We start from the raw sequence: 16,057 nt of genomic DNA on the forward strand, positions 1-16,057 counted from the left end.
TTCTTCGTGAACCGGGGCTTTAAAACAAGAAATAAGATTGGTAATGTAATAAAAACATTAAAATTACAAAATTTATCAGAAAATGATTAAACTTAAGTACACAATAGCATTTTGTGTTTGAATTGGGAAAACTGAAGCCATTATCTTCGGCCCCCGCCACAAACTCCGTTCACTAGCCATCGATTCCACACCCCTCCCTGGCGTCCGAGGCTGAACCAGACTGTTTGCAAACCTCGGCATCCTATTTGACACTGAACTGAGCTTCCAACCCCATATCCTCTCCATCACAAAGACCGTCTACTTCTACCTCCGTAATATCGCCCGTCTCCGCCCTGCCTGAGCCCATCTGCTGCTAAAATCCTCATCCATGCTTTTGTTACCTCCAAACTCTACTTTTTCAATGATCTCCTGGCCTGCCTCCCATCTGCCACCCCCCCATAAACTTGAGCTCATCCAAAACTCTGCTGCACGTATCCTAAATCGCGCCAAGTCCCGTTACCCATCACCCCGTGCTCGCTGACCTACATTGGTTCCCGGTCCAGCAATGCCTCAATTTTAAAATTCTCATCCTCGTTTTCAAATCCCTCCATGGCCTCACCCCTCACTATCTCTGTAACTTCCTCCAGCTCTATAATCCTCAAAGATCTCTGCATACCTCCAATTCTAGCCTCTTGTGCATTCCCGATTTCCTTCGCCCCCACCTTTGGCGGCTGTGTCTTCAGCTGCCTAGGCCTTAAGCTCTGGAATTCCTTCCCTAAAGCTCTCCACCTCTCTCTCCTTCTTTAAGACGCCCATTAAAGCCTACCTCATCTGTCATAATATCTCATGATGTGGCTCGGTGTCAAATTTTGAAGCACCATGGGATGTTTTACTACAGTAAAGGTGCCAAATAAATGCAAGTTGTTGTTGTAAATGTTTCCAACAGAGGCCTCCATGTGAGAACCCTGAGCCTTCAGTTTATGCCAGTTTCCAGACCCATTAGGGGAGGAGATTCAAGTAAGTGGGCTACAGCTCCCAGCGTGCACCTGTGTGTACTACTTCTAGAAATGTTATGATTGACACCAAGTTGATTCACGCAGTGTGCCTGTCAGGACTCGCTACTTATAAACCTTGTCGCCTACAGTGGAAACCATTTTGAGGATTATGAATGTAACTGTAATTAGTTTGTTTTAGCATAAAACAAATACAAATGTAAAGCATTAACTGCTGGAAGAAACAACTTAGGACGCTATATTCAAATGATTATTTACAACATGTTAAATTAAACTTCAAACAATACCACATTTCAACTTTTTAAAAAAAATTATATGAAATGGTAAACACAACTCACAGATGGCAGCTTGTGTAAGTACTTCATCAATATTCAAGTTTGGAGGGAAGCTCTGAATAAAAGTCCTGAATTTAAAATGTTTTACCAACAGGTTGCGAATAAGAACACTAAATATTATTGCAGAGATATTTGGTAAAAAAGCAAAGATGCAAATAAGAAAAGATTAAAGTTTTATATATTGCTTTACCTTCACAATAAAAAGCCACACCCTAAGCAGACAGGAAAGAGCTGCTCCCCCATATTACATGCAAAGATTTATTTCAGTAACTGAGATTATTTATTTAACTGTATGCAATGAATAGTGAAAATATCATTTATCTTCCAGGAACCAATCAAAAAAAAAACTTAGTTTACTGTCTCTGGGGAGACCTCTTACAAATTTCTTCTCAATTTTTTTTTTACTGGTGACATGCACCCCCCCCCCCCCCACACCCTAGCACCCCATTGTAATAACATGACCTCTGACTCACTGCAAGCAGCCCAACAAGAGATCTGCTAGTATATAAAAATATTGTGTATTGCATGTGCCTGTCATTCTGTGACAGACAAATCTATTCCATTTCCTCTAGCAGATTCCATTCTATGTGACTGTGCAGCAAGAATTCATAGGTGTAAGCTGGAAACACATAGTTGAGCAAGATGGTATAATGAGAACCAGCAAAATATATCAGAATTGTTTTAAACAAAAGATCATCCTGTGTTTTTTATGCTCTACAGCGTCTTTTTTGCTGTAAACTGTCTTGGCGTGCTTCCAAAAGCGAAACCAACAGTGAGCTAGGTTAGGAGAATGGTTTTCACAGAATTCAGACTGGAGCCACTGACAGTGCTGTGAGCAGGGCACAATAACCAGAAAAATCCCAGGTTCGATTGCTAATATATTATGAGTTAATTGATCTCAGTTGGGATGCTTCATTTGTTCTCAGTACCCCTGGATGGGGGCAGGGAGCGGTTGGGAACTCAGCCAGAATTTCTGCTTCTGCTCGAAATCTATTGACTGATTGAGCTATGATGTCAAATAACCTGACAACACTCTTACCATCTAGGCTCACACACAAATAATGATCACTTGCATAAGGTACTGGGAGGTTGCTCGCGATGGCAAAACTTTACCCCAGGATCCATTATTGTCTTTTGGAGAAAAGGAGGAAAAAAAAATCAGAAATAGCAAATTCATACTTTTGATAAAATATAAAATACTGGGATTAACTAAGTAAAATGCCATGCAATAGAGTCAGTAATAAAACAATTTAAAATTGTCTAATATATGAGATGTAGATGTATGACTGAATAAAAATAAAATCTGTATTTTGTACCAATATGGTTGAAAATTTGCATTTTATACCAAATATGTTGAAAAGATATTATGTGGACAGTCAATGAGCTGGTAAAATGATTTCTGGAGGAACAGTTGCAATTCGGTTTTGAAAGTACCTGAAAAGCACACAATTTTCCCAAGCTTTTTTGGCACTTGTGCATTCGTTCTGCTTTACTCAAACTGTTAATGCAGTGTGACTTACAATAAAAGCTGTTGTTCAATGAACTGCTGGCCTACCCTGCGTTCAGACATCAGGCATTCATTCAGATCAAACTGCTCTCTGCAAATCTGTGCTTATTTTCCATGTTAATAGTTATTGGATAATGTTTCTGGGAGAACTTACTTCCTGGAAATTATAGTTGCTAATACAGACTATTGAAAGATTATGTATTTCACAGGATTATCATGTTAATATTTAACAGAAGCTTGTTGTCTGTTAAAAATACAAAATGACTGGTACTGGTGTTTCTTTGAGCACTTTCATGAAGTAAGGAGAAACAGATGGTTACTTCGTCATTAGGCACCAACTGTTCAAAAAAGTTTCTTGCATGAATAATCAATTAATCCTTGAAAGAAACAATTATTCAGCAGTGTATCTACATTATTATCCAATTCTTTTTTTGTTAAACACAACAGAGCCACAGGTTTCTCCCAAACCAATCTTTAATTTTTGTTCACTTTCAGGCTCTGAGAAAACTCAGTACTACCTCCATATGTGAGAGAATTCCTCACTACCTGTCCATCAATCATAGTATTTCAAGCTGACAGGAATTTTGTTTGGGGGAGGGCTTCTTCCTATTGGCCATTATGGCATCAATGGAAGATCAGCAGAAACTCCAGGAAACTCCCAGCATGCTCCTTGATCTTTGGTAACTTACCTCTATTTGTTGATCTTTGACCTGCCTCAAGATAAAACAATAGTCAAATATTTTTGCTTAGTCTTTAGGGAGCACCATGCCCTAAACTGCTTTACACAATTGTATTAAGTCCAATACACAAAGAATGAGCTGCCACTATGTATCAGCATCCAGCTGGTAATCTATAAACAAGCTCCAGTAGTTTGTTTTCATGAGCTATTTGGAGGTGGATCTGCTGATTAACAGCTTCATTAAATGGCAGTTACCACAGCTATCCAATACCAGATTTGGCCTGGACCCAGAATTCAGTTTTCCATTAACATTTAGCTCTCAACAATCTGAAAATGCATTCAAATAGGCATTGTAACTCCATAATTAACAGGCTAAGGGACGTAGGATTTTAAGGTACATGCTACGCTCTACAGAAACAAGCAATTTTTAAAATATTTGATTTACATACAACAATTTGGACGATATTGTCTTTTCAGTAAGCAATTTGTAGAGCAGAGGAAAAGAATGAGAACAGGAAATCAATTAAGCTAATTAGGAGTATTTGATATACATATATTGTTCATGCCTCTTGCATTAAATTGTTACAAAATACAATGCAATTATATATGCAGGGAGATCGAGATGCCCAAACTCATTTGGTGAACAGCTTCTACAGAAGGCAGAAAGAGGAGATTCAGCCCATCAGTCTCCATTGCCTTTTCCCCTCTGGATCCAAGGTTTAAGTACAGCCCATTCACCCACTGTAAGCATATAAATGGTTATAATTCATTTGTCTATGAAAATCACTTGGCTTTGTTGTCTACATCTGCCACAAAAAATTGTCTTAAGGAGTGAATCACTAGAATGAGATAGGGTTTTTTTTTGTAAATGATTCCCCAAACTAATTTATTCCATTAAAAGGCAAGTTTCCGCCGAGTTAGCTGATCTCATCTGTGGCAGTGATAAGAGCACTACAATTAGTTTTACTGCTCCCAGGCTGTGTGGCGGGGGAGAAATCTAGAGGTTAGCTCCTGGTCCTGATTGCTATCCAGTAGCCTCTGCTGGAAGTCAGTGGGACTGTTGGATGAGGACAAGATTGGTCTCAGCGGTGATGCTGGGACAAGGACACAAATACATAAATCTACATGTAATACTAACAAAGGATCTAAAAAATATAGAAGACATTTCCATTTATAATCAGTGATATCTATTTACCTTAATAATTTTCAATTTTCTTTAAGGTTAGGTTCAAATCCAGTCAGACTGAGGAGGTGAAAGTCTCCTCCCTCTGACAGTTTGTAAAGATTATACATGAAATGAGATTGGCCAATCTCAACCCACTTTTCCTGTGGACTTGGATCTGACCACACTACCTTAAGATCTCAAGTTAAATTGGCCAAAGATTCCGAATTACGTCAAACAAAAGCACTGATGATTGAATCCGGCACATAATTTTATTTCAATTTACAATCACATTTTAATTGAATATTTCAAGAAAAAATTAATAGTTGCCATATATTTATAATGTGTCATTGACTCTGATCTATGCATGATCTAAGAAAACAAAATAAAACAGAAAGCGAAAATGAAAAATTCATAATATATCTCTTAGTGAAGTAATTGGTAATGAAACTCAAAAAGACATAAAACAAAGTTAAATTCCTTACATCATTTCCTCAATAACAAATAGTAAACCTACATAACATGTAACAGTCTCATACCACATCAAATTTCCTGATCATCGTGCTCACAATCCAGTTTCAAAACACTTTCATTATCTAAACACTTTCATTATCTAATTCCACATAGTTAAATTAGGGACTTCTGGGTGCACAATTACACAAGCTGTTCACTAAGAAACTAGTCAGCCTCTCTGGGATCATGATATATGGCTATAGAATTATCCTGTCCCCTTTTGTTGGACAACTAAAGTAACTTGAACACTCACTGACATATTCTCTTGACTATTTTCTCAAGATGCATTTTGGTGTTGGCCAAGTTTAAATATTCTCCTCTTCACGCAGGAACTGAAACACTGAAGAGAAGTCCTTCTGGGCATAGCCCCGTGCACACATCATCCTGTAAATCTGATGGGACAAGGATCCTAATAGAGCAGGGGTTTTAGTGTTTGTGGCAGTGTTTTGTGCTAATCCCAGATCCTATACAGAAGAAAAGGGACAGTTAGAGAATGATTTATTAAACCTTACTTTAGAACTCAATGCTGTGGCCTCATTCAGACCACAAATGACTGTACAATAAATTACAAGTACATTCCAGCTTTTTTTTTTGGTCAAGGTATCTGAAACATATGGAAACCAATCATCGACCTGAAATGTTAACTCTGTTTCTTTCTCCAAAGATGCCGCCTCACTTGCTGAGCATTTCCAGCATCCGCAGCATTTTGCTTTTGATCATATTTTAGAATCTACAAGCCAAGCTATTGAAAAATCTATACAGATAGATTTTCTGTTTGCCTGATTATGAAGTGCACACTCATATGAAGTGAGCCTAGATGGTAAGCAGTGCACACATGGCACTTTCCTAATTCCAGAGAGACCAGCAGTTTTCATCTCTTGCCATCTTTTCAAGCATCTTTTTTTGAAGGCCATTTATTCATTGTCCGCTCTGTTACAAAAGTCCACATTCCTGACTTGTGATTCCTAGCTGTTCTCTTCTTCCCCCCGCCACCTTTTTGTTTTCTTCCGTCCAATTTAGGGGCTCACTTATCTTCCAAAGGCCCACAACCAAAACATTAACCTGTTTTCTCTTTACAGATGCCGATGGACCTGTTGGAAATCCTGTATTCAGCAATTGGAGTTCCAATGCGTTGTTCACCATGGTGCAAGAGAGCGTGGGACTGTATCTGCCTTTCTCATGTGATGTGGAAAGGCACAAAGTGAGGGGCAGGCACTTCCACAGAGCATTAAAAATGGACTGAAAGGCAAGTCACTGAAACTGCCCCTCTCAGCCAGGGCATGTTGTTTGGCCTGGAGTGATCTAGAAAGCAGCAAAATGGGAAGAGTATCCACCCAAACCACAACAGGTTTCTGAAAGACATCTTAAGCACCTCCAATCAGCTGGTTACAGACAGGCATCATTAGAACCCTTTAAGCAGGGTTCCTGCCTTCCCACAGTAGTCTGAATGGCATGTGGCATGGGTGATCTAAAGGGGACAGAGAAAACAAATGGAGTGCTAATCATTTCTTTATTTTTAAAAAATAAATGTACCTTTGCCATCAATGTCGTAGCAAATCCACCTTGATAATCGTTAGCAGAAGGGACACCCTCCATCACTCCTGGTACAGGGTTGTAGGTGTCACTTGACCAGCATCGACCTGAGCTCATATTCAGAATTTTCGCCAGAAGCTTCGGGTCAAGCCCTAGCCTGTCAAAAGTTACAGATGAGTAGATTTAGGGTCAAAGTGCAAGCAGGGTTGACCAGTTATCTGCTGTTTGACCCCACACAGTCATTTGTCTCATTCTAGTACACGTCTTCCAAAATGATACTGCATTTATTTTGGATTTATGACATTACATTAAAGTGATTCTAACGTAGCCCAGCATATACAAATTGAACCAAGCTATTAAATACATGGTCAATAAACTTTAAAGAGACAATACTCTCTGCTGGCTTGCACGGGCTGGATATAAATGGTGTCAAAATAATATCCGTACAACATTCCCTTTTCCTTATTCTAATCTTTATTTCATAAATTGTTGAATTCTACAACTAACCAGTCAATAAATGTCTCTCTCAGGATTTCTTTAGACGGCACAACAACAACAACAACAACTTGCCTTTATTTAGAGCCTTTAACGTAGTATAACATCTCAAGGTGCTACACAGGACTGTTATCAAACAAAATTTGACACCAAACCACAAAAGGAGATATTAGGACAGGTGACTAAAAGTTTGATCAAAGAGGTAGGTTTTAAGGAGCATCTTAAAGGAGGAAAGAGAGGTAGAGAGGCAGACAGGCTTAGGGAGGGAATTCCAGAGCTGAGGGCCTAGGCAACTGAAGACACTGCCGCCAACGGTGGAGCGATTAAAATTGGAGTGTGCAAGAGGCAAGAACTGGAAGAGTGCAGAGATTGTGGAGGGTACAGAAATAGGAAGGAACAAGGCCATTGTTGAGCATCTTGGTGGCAGATGCAATGATTTTACTTCAGGAATCCTTGGAGCAGAAAGGCTCTGGCATCTCCAACATCAGTCTGTGCGGCAACTTTCATCTGAACAGCAGATGCCCACTGAATATTAGTAGCATCCACTCCAACAACATTAACACAGACCACAGCTGCACTGAAATGTTTCCCATAACAGAGGTCACTGATGCTGCAGCCAGCTTCAGGGCTCAAATCCAAGCAGCAGTTGAGATTGAGTTTACCTCACTTTGTAATAGAATAAACGCAACGATGGTGCAGAGATTCAGAGACCCTTTGCTGTTGAAGACTCTCGACTCCCGATGAGCTCTGAACAGCAAGGGGACATGCCCTTGCAAAATTATTTATTGAGTGATCAACAGCAAGAGGGCTTTGTTATCAACACTTGTGTTGAACAGCATAACACCTTGGAACAGCATAAAGTGGCAGACTGGAGCACCTGCCAAAGTATGGAGCCCACTGTGACTACAGCTGGTGACATTCCTAGGACTGATGCAAACTCATTAGGCATTGCTCCCAAAAGAGGTAGCATGTCTCCCACATCCTCTGTAGTTAGACCTGCACTGTCAAAGCTTGAGCATTGGTTCTCCTTCCACTTGAGGAGCATATATAAGTAAGCACCAACATCCTGTTGTAGCAACAAAAAAAAATTCACAATTCAAAAAGGGAAAGCACACAAGATAACAGATAGGACATGCGCATAGTGTAACTAAATAAATGTAAAGAATCTTACAACACCAGGTTATAGTCCAACAATTTTATTTGAAAATCACAAGCTTTCGGAGATTATCTCCTTCGTCAGGTGAGCGTGGGAATCCTTGAACGTTTCGCATTTATAGTCAGAGAACAATACCTGGTGATCACAGATAATCTTTCCAACTGCCCGTTGTCAAGGCAATCAAAGTGTTCAGACAGAGAGGTGTTACCTACAGGACCACCGAATATACAAACGGCCAGAACACAAGACAGAGAGAGAGAGGGAGAAACATCCGAAAGGAAGAGAAAGACAGAGAATGACCCGTTGTATTAAAAACAGATAACCTTTATTCACTGGTGGGGTTACGTGTAGCGTGACATGAACCCAAGATCCCGGTTGAGGCCGTCCTCATGGGTGCAGAACTTGGCTATCAATTTCTGCTCGGCGATTTTGCGTTGTCGTGTGTCTCGAAGGCCACCTTGGAGAACGCTTACCCGAAGATCGGTGGCTGAATGTCCTTGACTGCTGAAGTGTTCCCCGACTGGGAGGGAACCCTCCTGTCTGGCGATTGTTGCGCGGTGTCCGTTCATCCGTTGTCGCAGTGTCTGCATGGTCTCGCCAATGTACCATGCTCCGGGGCATCCTTTCCTGCAACGTATGAGGTAGACAACGCTGGCCGAGTCACAGGAGTTTGAACCATGTGCCTGGTGGGTGGTGTCCTCTCGTGTGATGGTGGTATCTGTGTCGATGATCTGGCATGTCTTGCAGAGGTTGCCGTGGCAGGGTTCTGTGGTGTCGTGGATGCTGATCTCCTGAAAGCTGGGTAATTTGCTGCGAACGATGGTCTGTTTGAGGTTGGGTGGCTGTTTAAAGGCGAGTAGTGGAGGTGTGGGGATGGCCTTAGCGAGGTGTTCGTCGTCATCGATGACATGTTGAAGGCTGCGGAGGCTAAGGCCATCCCCACACCTCCACTACTCACCTTCAAACAGCCACCCAACCTCAAACAGACCATCGTTCGCAGCAAATTACCCAGCTTTCAGGAGATCAGCGTCCACGACACCACAGAACCCTGCCACGGCAACCTCTGCAAGACATGCCAGATCATCGACACAGATACCACCATCACACGAGAGGACACCACCCACCAGGTACATGGTTCATACTCCTGTGACTCGGCCAACGTTGTCTACCTCATACGTTGCAGGAAAGGATGCCCCGGAGCATGGTACATTGGCGAGACCATGCAGACACTGCGACAACGGATGAACGGACACCACGCAACAATCGTCAGACAGGAGGGTTCCCTCCCAGTCGGGGAACACTTCAGCAGTCAAGGACATTCAGCCACCGATCTTCGGGTAAGCGTTCTCCAAGGCGGCCTTCGAGACACACGACAACGCAAAATCGCCGAGCAGAAATTGATAGCCAAGTTCTGCACCCATGAGGACGACCTCAAACAGACCATCGTTCGCAGCAAATTACCCAGCTTTCAGGAGATCAGCGTCCACGACACCACAGAACCCTGCCACGGCAACCTCTGCAAGACATGCCAGATCATCGACACAGATACCACCATCACACGAGAGGACACCACCCACCAGGTACATGGTTCATACTCCTGTGACTCGGCCAACGTTGTCTACCTCATACGTTGCAGGAAAGGATGCCCCGGAGCATGGTACATTGGCGAGACCATGCAGACACTGCGACAACGGATGAACGGACACCACGCAACAATCGTCAGACAGGAGGGTTCCCTCCCAGTCGGGGAACACTTCAGCAGTCAAGGACATTCAGCCACCGATCTTCGGGTAAGCGTTCTCCAAGGCGGCCTTCGAGACACACGACAACGCAAAATCGCCGAGCAGAAATTGATAGCCAAGTTCTGCACCCATGAGGACGGCCTCAACAGGGATCTTGGGTTCATGTCACGCTACACGTAACCCCACCAGTGAATAAAGGTTATCTGTTTTTAATACAACGGGTCATTCTCTGTCTTTCTCTTCCTTTCGGATGTTTCTCCCTCTCTCTCTCTGTCTTGTGTTCTGGCCGTTTGTATATTCGGTGGTCCTGTAGGTAACACCTCTCTGTCTGAACACTTTGATTGCCTTGACGATGGGCAGTTGGAAAGATTATCTGTAATCACCAGGTATTGTTCTCTGACTATAAATGCGAAACGTTCAAGGATTCCCACGCTCACCTGACGAAGGAGATAATCTTCGAAAGCTTGTGATTTTCAAATAAAATTGTTGGACTATAACCTGGTGTTGTAAGATTCTTTACATTTGTCAACCCCAGTCCGTCACCGGCATCTCCACATCACAACTAAATAAAGGTTAATGATTTTGTCTTTATACTTGTTGATCTCCCATGGTGAATGAACATAGAGTGTAGCCTTCAGATGAAAAGGGATTAGAGGATGGGGAACAATTGGATCAGGGTGTGATGATGCAATTCAGTCCCTGTTTTCAAGTCATACATTCTGTCTTTATTTTTATGCAATACTTTGACAAAACTTACAGCAATTTGGGAGACAGAGAAGTAGAGTTGGTTGGAGCATAGCAGTTTCTCTGCAATACAGTCTGAGGTAAAACTGAGGTGCTACAGAACCACTACTAGCAGGTGGGTTTTAACACAGTGTAAAAGTTTACATAGGTAGCTTCCATTATAAATGCGGGCATAGAAAAATTATAATGGAAAAGGCTGACAACATGAAGTGCCCACGGATGTAGATTATAGTGTATATTGTTATTCTTTGATTTCTATCAAAAGACATTTTTTGTTGATTAGAGTAAAACAGATGTCAAAAATTAAGCTCAGTGTCAGTTCACATTAAGGCAAGGTAAAAATTATGCATTTTCAAGGTTTCTCTGATTTCCATTATAGAGCACTGCACCACATGCAAGAAATGCCCCTTCTCGGTGCTTGGAATGTACCTGTTGCATAAAAGGGCTGAGTTGTGATCATCTATTCTGCCGCTGATAAAGAAATGATGACTGAGCAATGGCTCTGCAGTTCCTCTGCCATGAGATTGTGGACCTGGTTGACTACCTGCCTATGTGGCCTGAAACTGCTAATGCACTGCTCCTCTAACATTCCTAAGTAGCCGAATCTGTTGAGTGACATGATATGGGGCAAGGGAAGCTCTTCTTTTATTCGCCGTGGTCCACTTCTGTGAGACCGCCATTGCGCGGTTCAATACCGATCTGTTCCAAAGCAACCTTGCATTTCCAGCAATGACCTTTCCTCCTGCCCCCACCCTCCTCCCACCCAAATTGCCACCTCTGGAATTTCCCAAAGATCCATTCTTTACCCCTCCACTTCATCATCAAAATGCAGTTCATGGGACATAATCCGCAGCATGGAGTTAGCTTCCATGTGAATGGTGGCAACACCCAGCTCTACCTTTCCACTACTACCGGCTTGGCTCGGTTGGTAGCATTCTCTCCCAAGTCACAAAAGGTTGTGAGTTCAAGCCACTGCAATTTATCTAGGCTGACATTTCAGTGCAATACTGAGTGGCTGCTGCATTGTTGAAGGTGCTGTCTTTTGGATGAGACCAGGGTTCCGTCAGCTAATTAGATTGACATAAAAGATGATCCATGTACAATTCAAAAAAAGTCTCACAATGGCCCGCCAACATTTATCCATCACCACCAAAAGCACAGATTATCTGAGCATTCATCTCATTGCTGTTTGTGGGACCATTGTTGTGCACAATTGGCTGCCACATTTGCCTACAAATCAGGGAAAACATTTCAAAAGTAATTCATTAGTTGTGAATTACTCGGACATTCTCTGAGGATGCAATAAGGCACTACATAAATGAAAGTTTGTTCTTTCTTTCTTCCCCTCAAACACCTCTGTGCTGTGAGATTGTCAGACACTAAGTCATGGATGAACAGAATTTCCTCCAATTAAACAAAGTCATTGTTTTTGTTCTCTGTCAAAAAATCTGGACCCTTGCCACCAACTCCATCTCACTCCCCGTCTGTTTGCTTACGATATATATATAAAACCATGGTGCTCTGTTCTCCACATAGTGGAACTTCAACATCATATCCTATCCATCAATAAGACCGCATACCTTCATTTTCGCAATATTGATAGTCTCTGCCCCAACATCACACCCGTTGTTGCAAAAACTCTTGCAAACATCTTCATCATCCCTAGACTCAATTTCTTTATTACCCTCTTTGCTGGCTTCCCAACCTCCATATCATCCAAAACTTCACTGCCATCAACTTGTCCTGCAGTAAGCCCTGCTCACCAATCACCCATATTCACCCATCACCCCTCTCTTTGCCAACCTACTCTGGCATCAAATTTAAAATTCCACGCTCATCTACAAATCTTTCCATGGCCTCACCCTACCCTACTTCTATAGTCTTGTATCTCTTCCTGTGCCTTCCAGTCCTCAGACTCTGGCCTCTTCGACCAAGCTTTTGGTCACCTCTCCTAACTCTCCCACAAAGGCTCAACATCTGCTCCTTTCTCTCCTCTGTAAAGTGCTATATAAATGCAAGTTGAGGTTGTTACATGTCATGACTCCTTTCGACTTGGTGCTCACAAGCATCCATCTTTTGTTCCTCCAGCAGTCCCATTGCAGTGATTTCCATAATGTCCACTCTATGACACCTTCAAATGCTGTGACATATCCTCCAACTTTAATGCTCAGAGGAGACTATGAGCAGATGTGCTTAATCACATCAGTAGCTACCGATCTAAAAAAATGCACAATGTTTATGTTTCTGAGGAAACCCCCCAGTATTATGTTTCAGTAGGCCCTTAACAACCACCAAAGTGGCTTAAAATTATTCATTAAAAATATTTTTGTTGCTGCTAAAGATACATTTCTTTACATCGGAGCAAAATTTGAATAGTGTTAAAAAATACATATACTCTGATCATTAAAATTTTTCACCATGTTTTCCTACGCTGATATTGCTACACTTTGGCCCCAATTTCCTCACAGTACTAAGAACTTTTAATGTGCACCATTTTCTTTAGTCAGACTACATAAACTAAATCGCAACTCTAAATGCGGTGAACACTAAAAACATGAAGTGGGAAATATTTTTGGATTAGGGTTACAAAATTAACCGTGGTACATTGATTAAAAATTTGTACTTATAGGAAATTTATTGTTGAATTGGCTTTTTATACTTTGTTCAGCAAAGGCTTCATTTTTTTAGTTACACTTTCTCACCTACTGGTCCTTGCCTCAGTTAGCTCTCATCAACTCACAAAGCCATGGACTTTGTCATAACTTTTCCCCTCTTCTTCTACAGGTGTTGACTCTTTGATGGTGTATAGTTCTATAGACATCAGTTGCTCTCCAGTCCCTTGCCTATGTAGCCATTGTTCATGTGTGAGCCCTGACAGTCAATCGCGGCATGCTCTTTAATCACTATAGACATCAGAGCTAAGCCCAACCTTGTCTGCACCTGATGTCCACATTTCCAGCAGGTTGTCACTCAATAGCAATAAGAAGCAGGAATGTTAGCTGATTTTTTTTCCTCTTCCTAGTCCAGGGGCATTACCACCAGTTGTTAAACTCCAATCGCTAGTGCAGATGAGATCAGCTAGCTGTATTACTTAGTCCTATCCACTAGGCCATTGAGAGAGAGAGACCATCTTTGATGGCAATCCATGCTCAAACCACAAGGTCCACAACAAAAGTTCAAATTTAAATCTTTTCAGTTCCATTGTGAGGTGTGACAACAGAGGGGTAGGCAGGGATGAGGTTTTGGTGTTGAGATTGTACTATGTTCAAAGGTTGAGGCAAAACTACACCTCAACTGAGTAAACTAATATTTTGCTTCCTTCATCAACTGTCATACAAAACAGAGTATGACACGACACTTCAACAAAACTGAAGGTGTGCTTCTGGTGACCTGATGTTCTCATGACTCAAAAAAGAAAAACATGAAGATCAGGACACCTGTCCCTCAACCTAACCTAAGATAAAGAAAGAGAAATACCCTGCTTCTCTTTCTCATCCATAAAAACAATTGTTTTACATATTTTTAGAAGGAAAAATTTATTTTTTTCTCTGTTTGTTTTGACTCATTGCTGTGAAGTGGAATAAGTCATATCAGAAATGGCATTGAGTCTGAGGAGGTTAATGCTGATTATACAAACAAATTTTCTCCTCTAAGGATGAAAGCCAATAATGATTCAGATGAAACCTCCAAAATCCTGAAACTATACATTTATACATCACAATACTGTGAGCTGCTGTCCTGGTACCTGTGTCCAAAATCCCCATTCCATAGCTGACTGCAGTAGTAATCTTAACATTTGTGCAATGTTGTCCAACCTAGCTTGGATCTATAAGCCGGTCACCATCACATCTATTGAACTGAACACCTGGGTGTCCGAATGTGAACAAATTTAACCCAATGCCCCAGGTAGGATGTTGTGTCTGTCTGGAGTATCGCTGTGGCATATAACTACCACCCCCACAGGGGTCTAAACACAGGGATTCTTTATTATAGGTACTGGCATCCCTCCCTACATGGGAAATTTCTCACGTTTAATTTTCACTAGGGAATCTTTGTTGGGTTGGACCCATATTTCTCCATTGGCACCATAGATCCTTTATTGTCTAAAGTGACACCACTAACATTACCTAGCGGTTTCAAATTGCTTTAATGCTAGTAGTTCTCTCTGACACATAATGGACCAATCCCAATAGCTTCATTCCCAGAAATGTGCTATTCCCTACTACCCAGCAATGTGGATATTTTAATCTTCAAAAAGATATAAAAGACAATCCAGAACATAGGTATGCTGTATCTCATTCTTGGAATGGGTAACACCTACACTCCCATCCTCATAATAGATGGAATGGACCTGAATTGAATAATTCTGCTTCAGAGGAGCCAACCAATCTCCCAGATTGGATGCAAACATTGAAAGTGACACTACTGTCAACACAGACGTGGATGGAGGAACCAGTTCTGGCAATTTCTAAACTTGCGTTGACAAACGTTTGCATTTACCAGCTTTGTGGCTAATGCTAAGGTCCCCAAGAACCTTTAACACTATCAGGCAATGCATACATCTTATTTAACTAATGCATCACTGGATGGTTTCTCAAATGAGCAATCTCAACCTGATCTGCAGGCAGAAGATTGCTTCTTAAGCCTGTGACACTCAAAAACTCTTAAGCACGAGAGAACTGCGAGAAGATGTTCTTCCTACGAGTATAATTTTGTGCTGGATGATGTAGTCGCACTGAACTTGGAACAAGCTTCACTCCTTTGGATGTTATGCAACATTAGAAAACATCCTTTATAGGGTACAATCTATGACATTTGACATAAACTTGAATCCTCGCACTGGATGAATTACAGGATAAAACTCAGCTGACCAACATCAAATGGATGAAAACATCGGTAGGCCAAAGCACTGACCAAATATTGGTCCAAAACCGCAAGCTTTATGGGACCAATATGTTTAGTGCGTCCTGACTCCCCTTGTTATCAGGCGCAGAGACCTGAGGAGCATTCTATTCATTTGAAACACCTGCCTCGTTGGGAGCCATTGCACTTCTCACACGCTAGGCTCATTATGACTCTGGTTTTGATGTAAATCGGGGTCCTCCCCATAATTCATTTGAAAAGTACACGTGAGAGGAGGCCTGCACCAAACATGAACATTTTGCTTGCAGGGTGGCCTTTCTGTCTGCAGCTTCTCTT

General features: G+C 41.7%; 1 protein-coding gene across 2 annotated transcripts in view; it reads right to left on the reverse strand.

Annotated features, from left to right (window-relative positions):
- Nucleotides 1-4,928: 4,928 nt before the first annotated feature.
- Nucleotides 4,929-16,057, reverse strand: part of hibadhb (3-hydroxyisobutyrate dehydrogenase b) — a 127,317-nt gene continuing 116,188 nt past the window's right edge. For both annotated transcript variants that reach the window (XM_068002472.1, XM_068002481.1), the window contains 2 exons: nt 6,722-6,878; nt 4,929-5,652 (listed from right to left, as the gene is read on the reverse strand). In XM_068002472.1, coding sequence (XP_067858573.1) covers nt 5,494-5,652; nt 6,722-6,878 — 316 coding nt within the window. In that variant the 3' untranslated portion in view covers nt 4,929-5,493. The remainder of the gene's footprint in view (nt 5,653-6,721; nt 6,879-16,057) is intronic.

This window comes from Heptranchias perlo, chromosome 2, assembly GCF_035084215.1.
Source record: "Heptranchias perlo isolate sHepPer1 chromosome 2, sHepPer1.hap1, whole genome shotgun sequence".
NCBI classification, from domain to species: Eukaryota; Metazoa; Chordata; class Chondrichthyes; order Hexanchiformes; family Hexanchidae; genus Heptranchias; species Heptranchias perlo.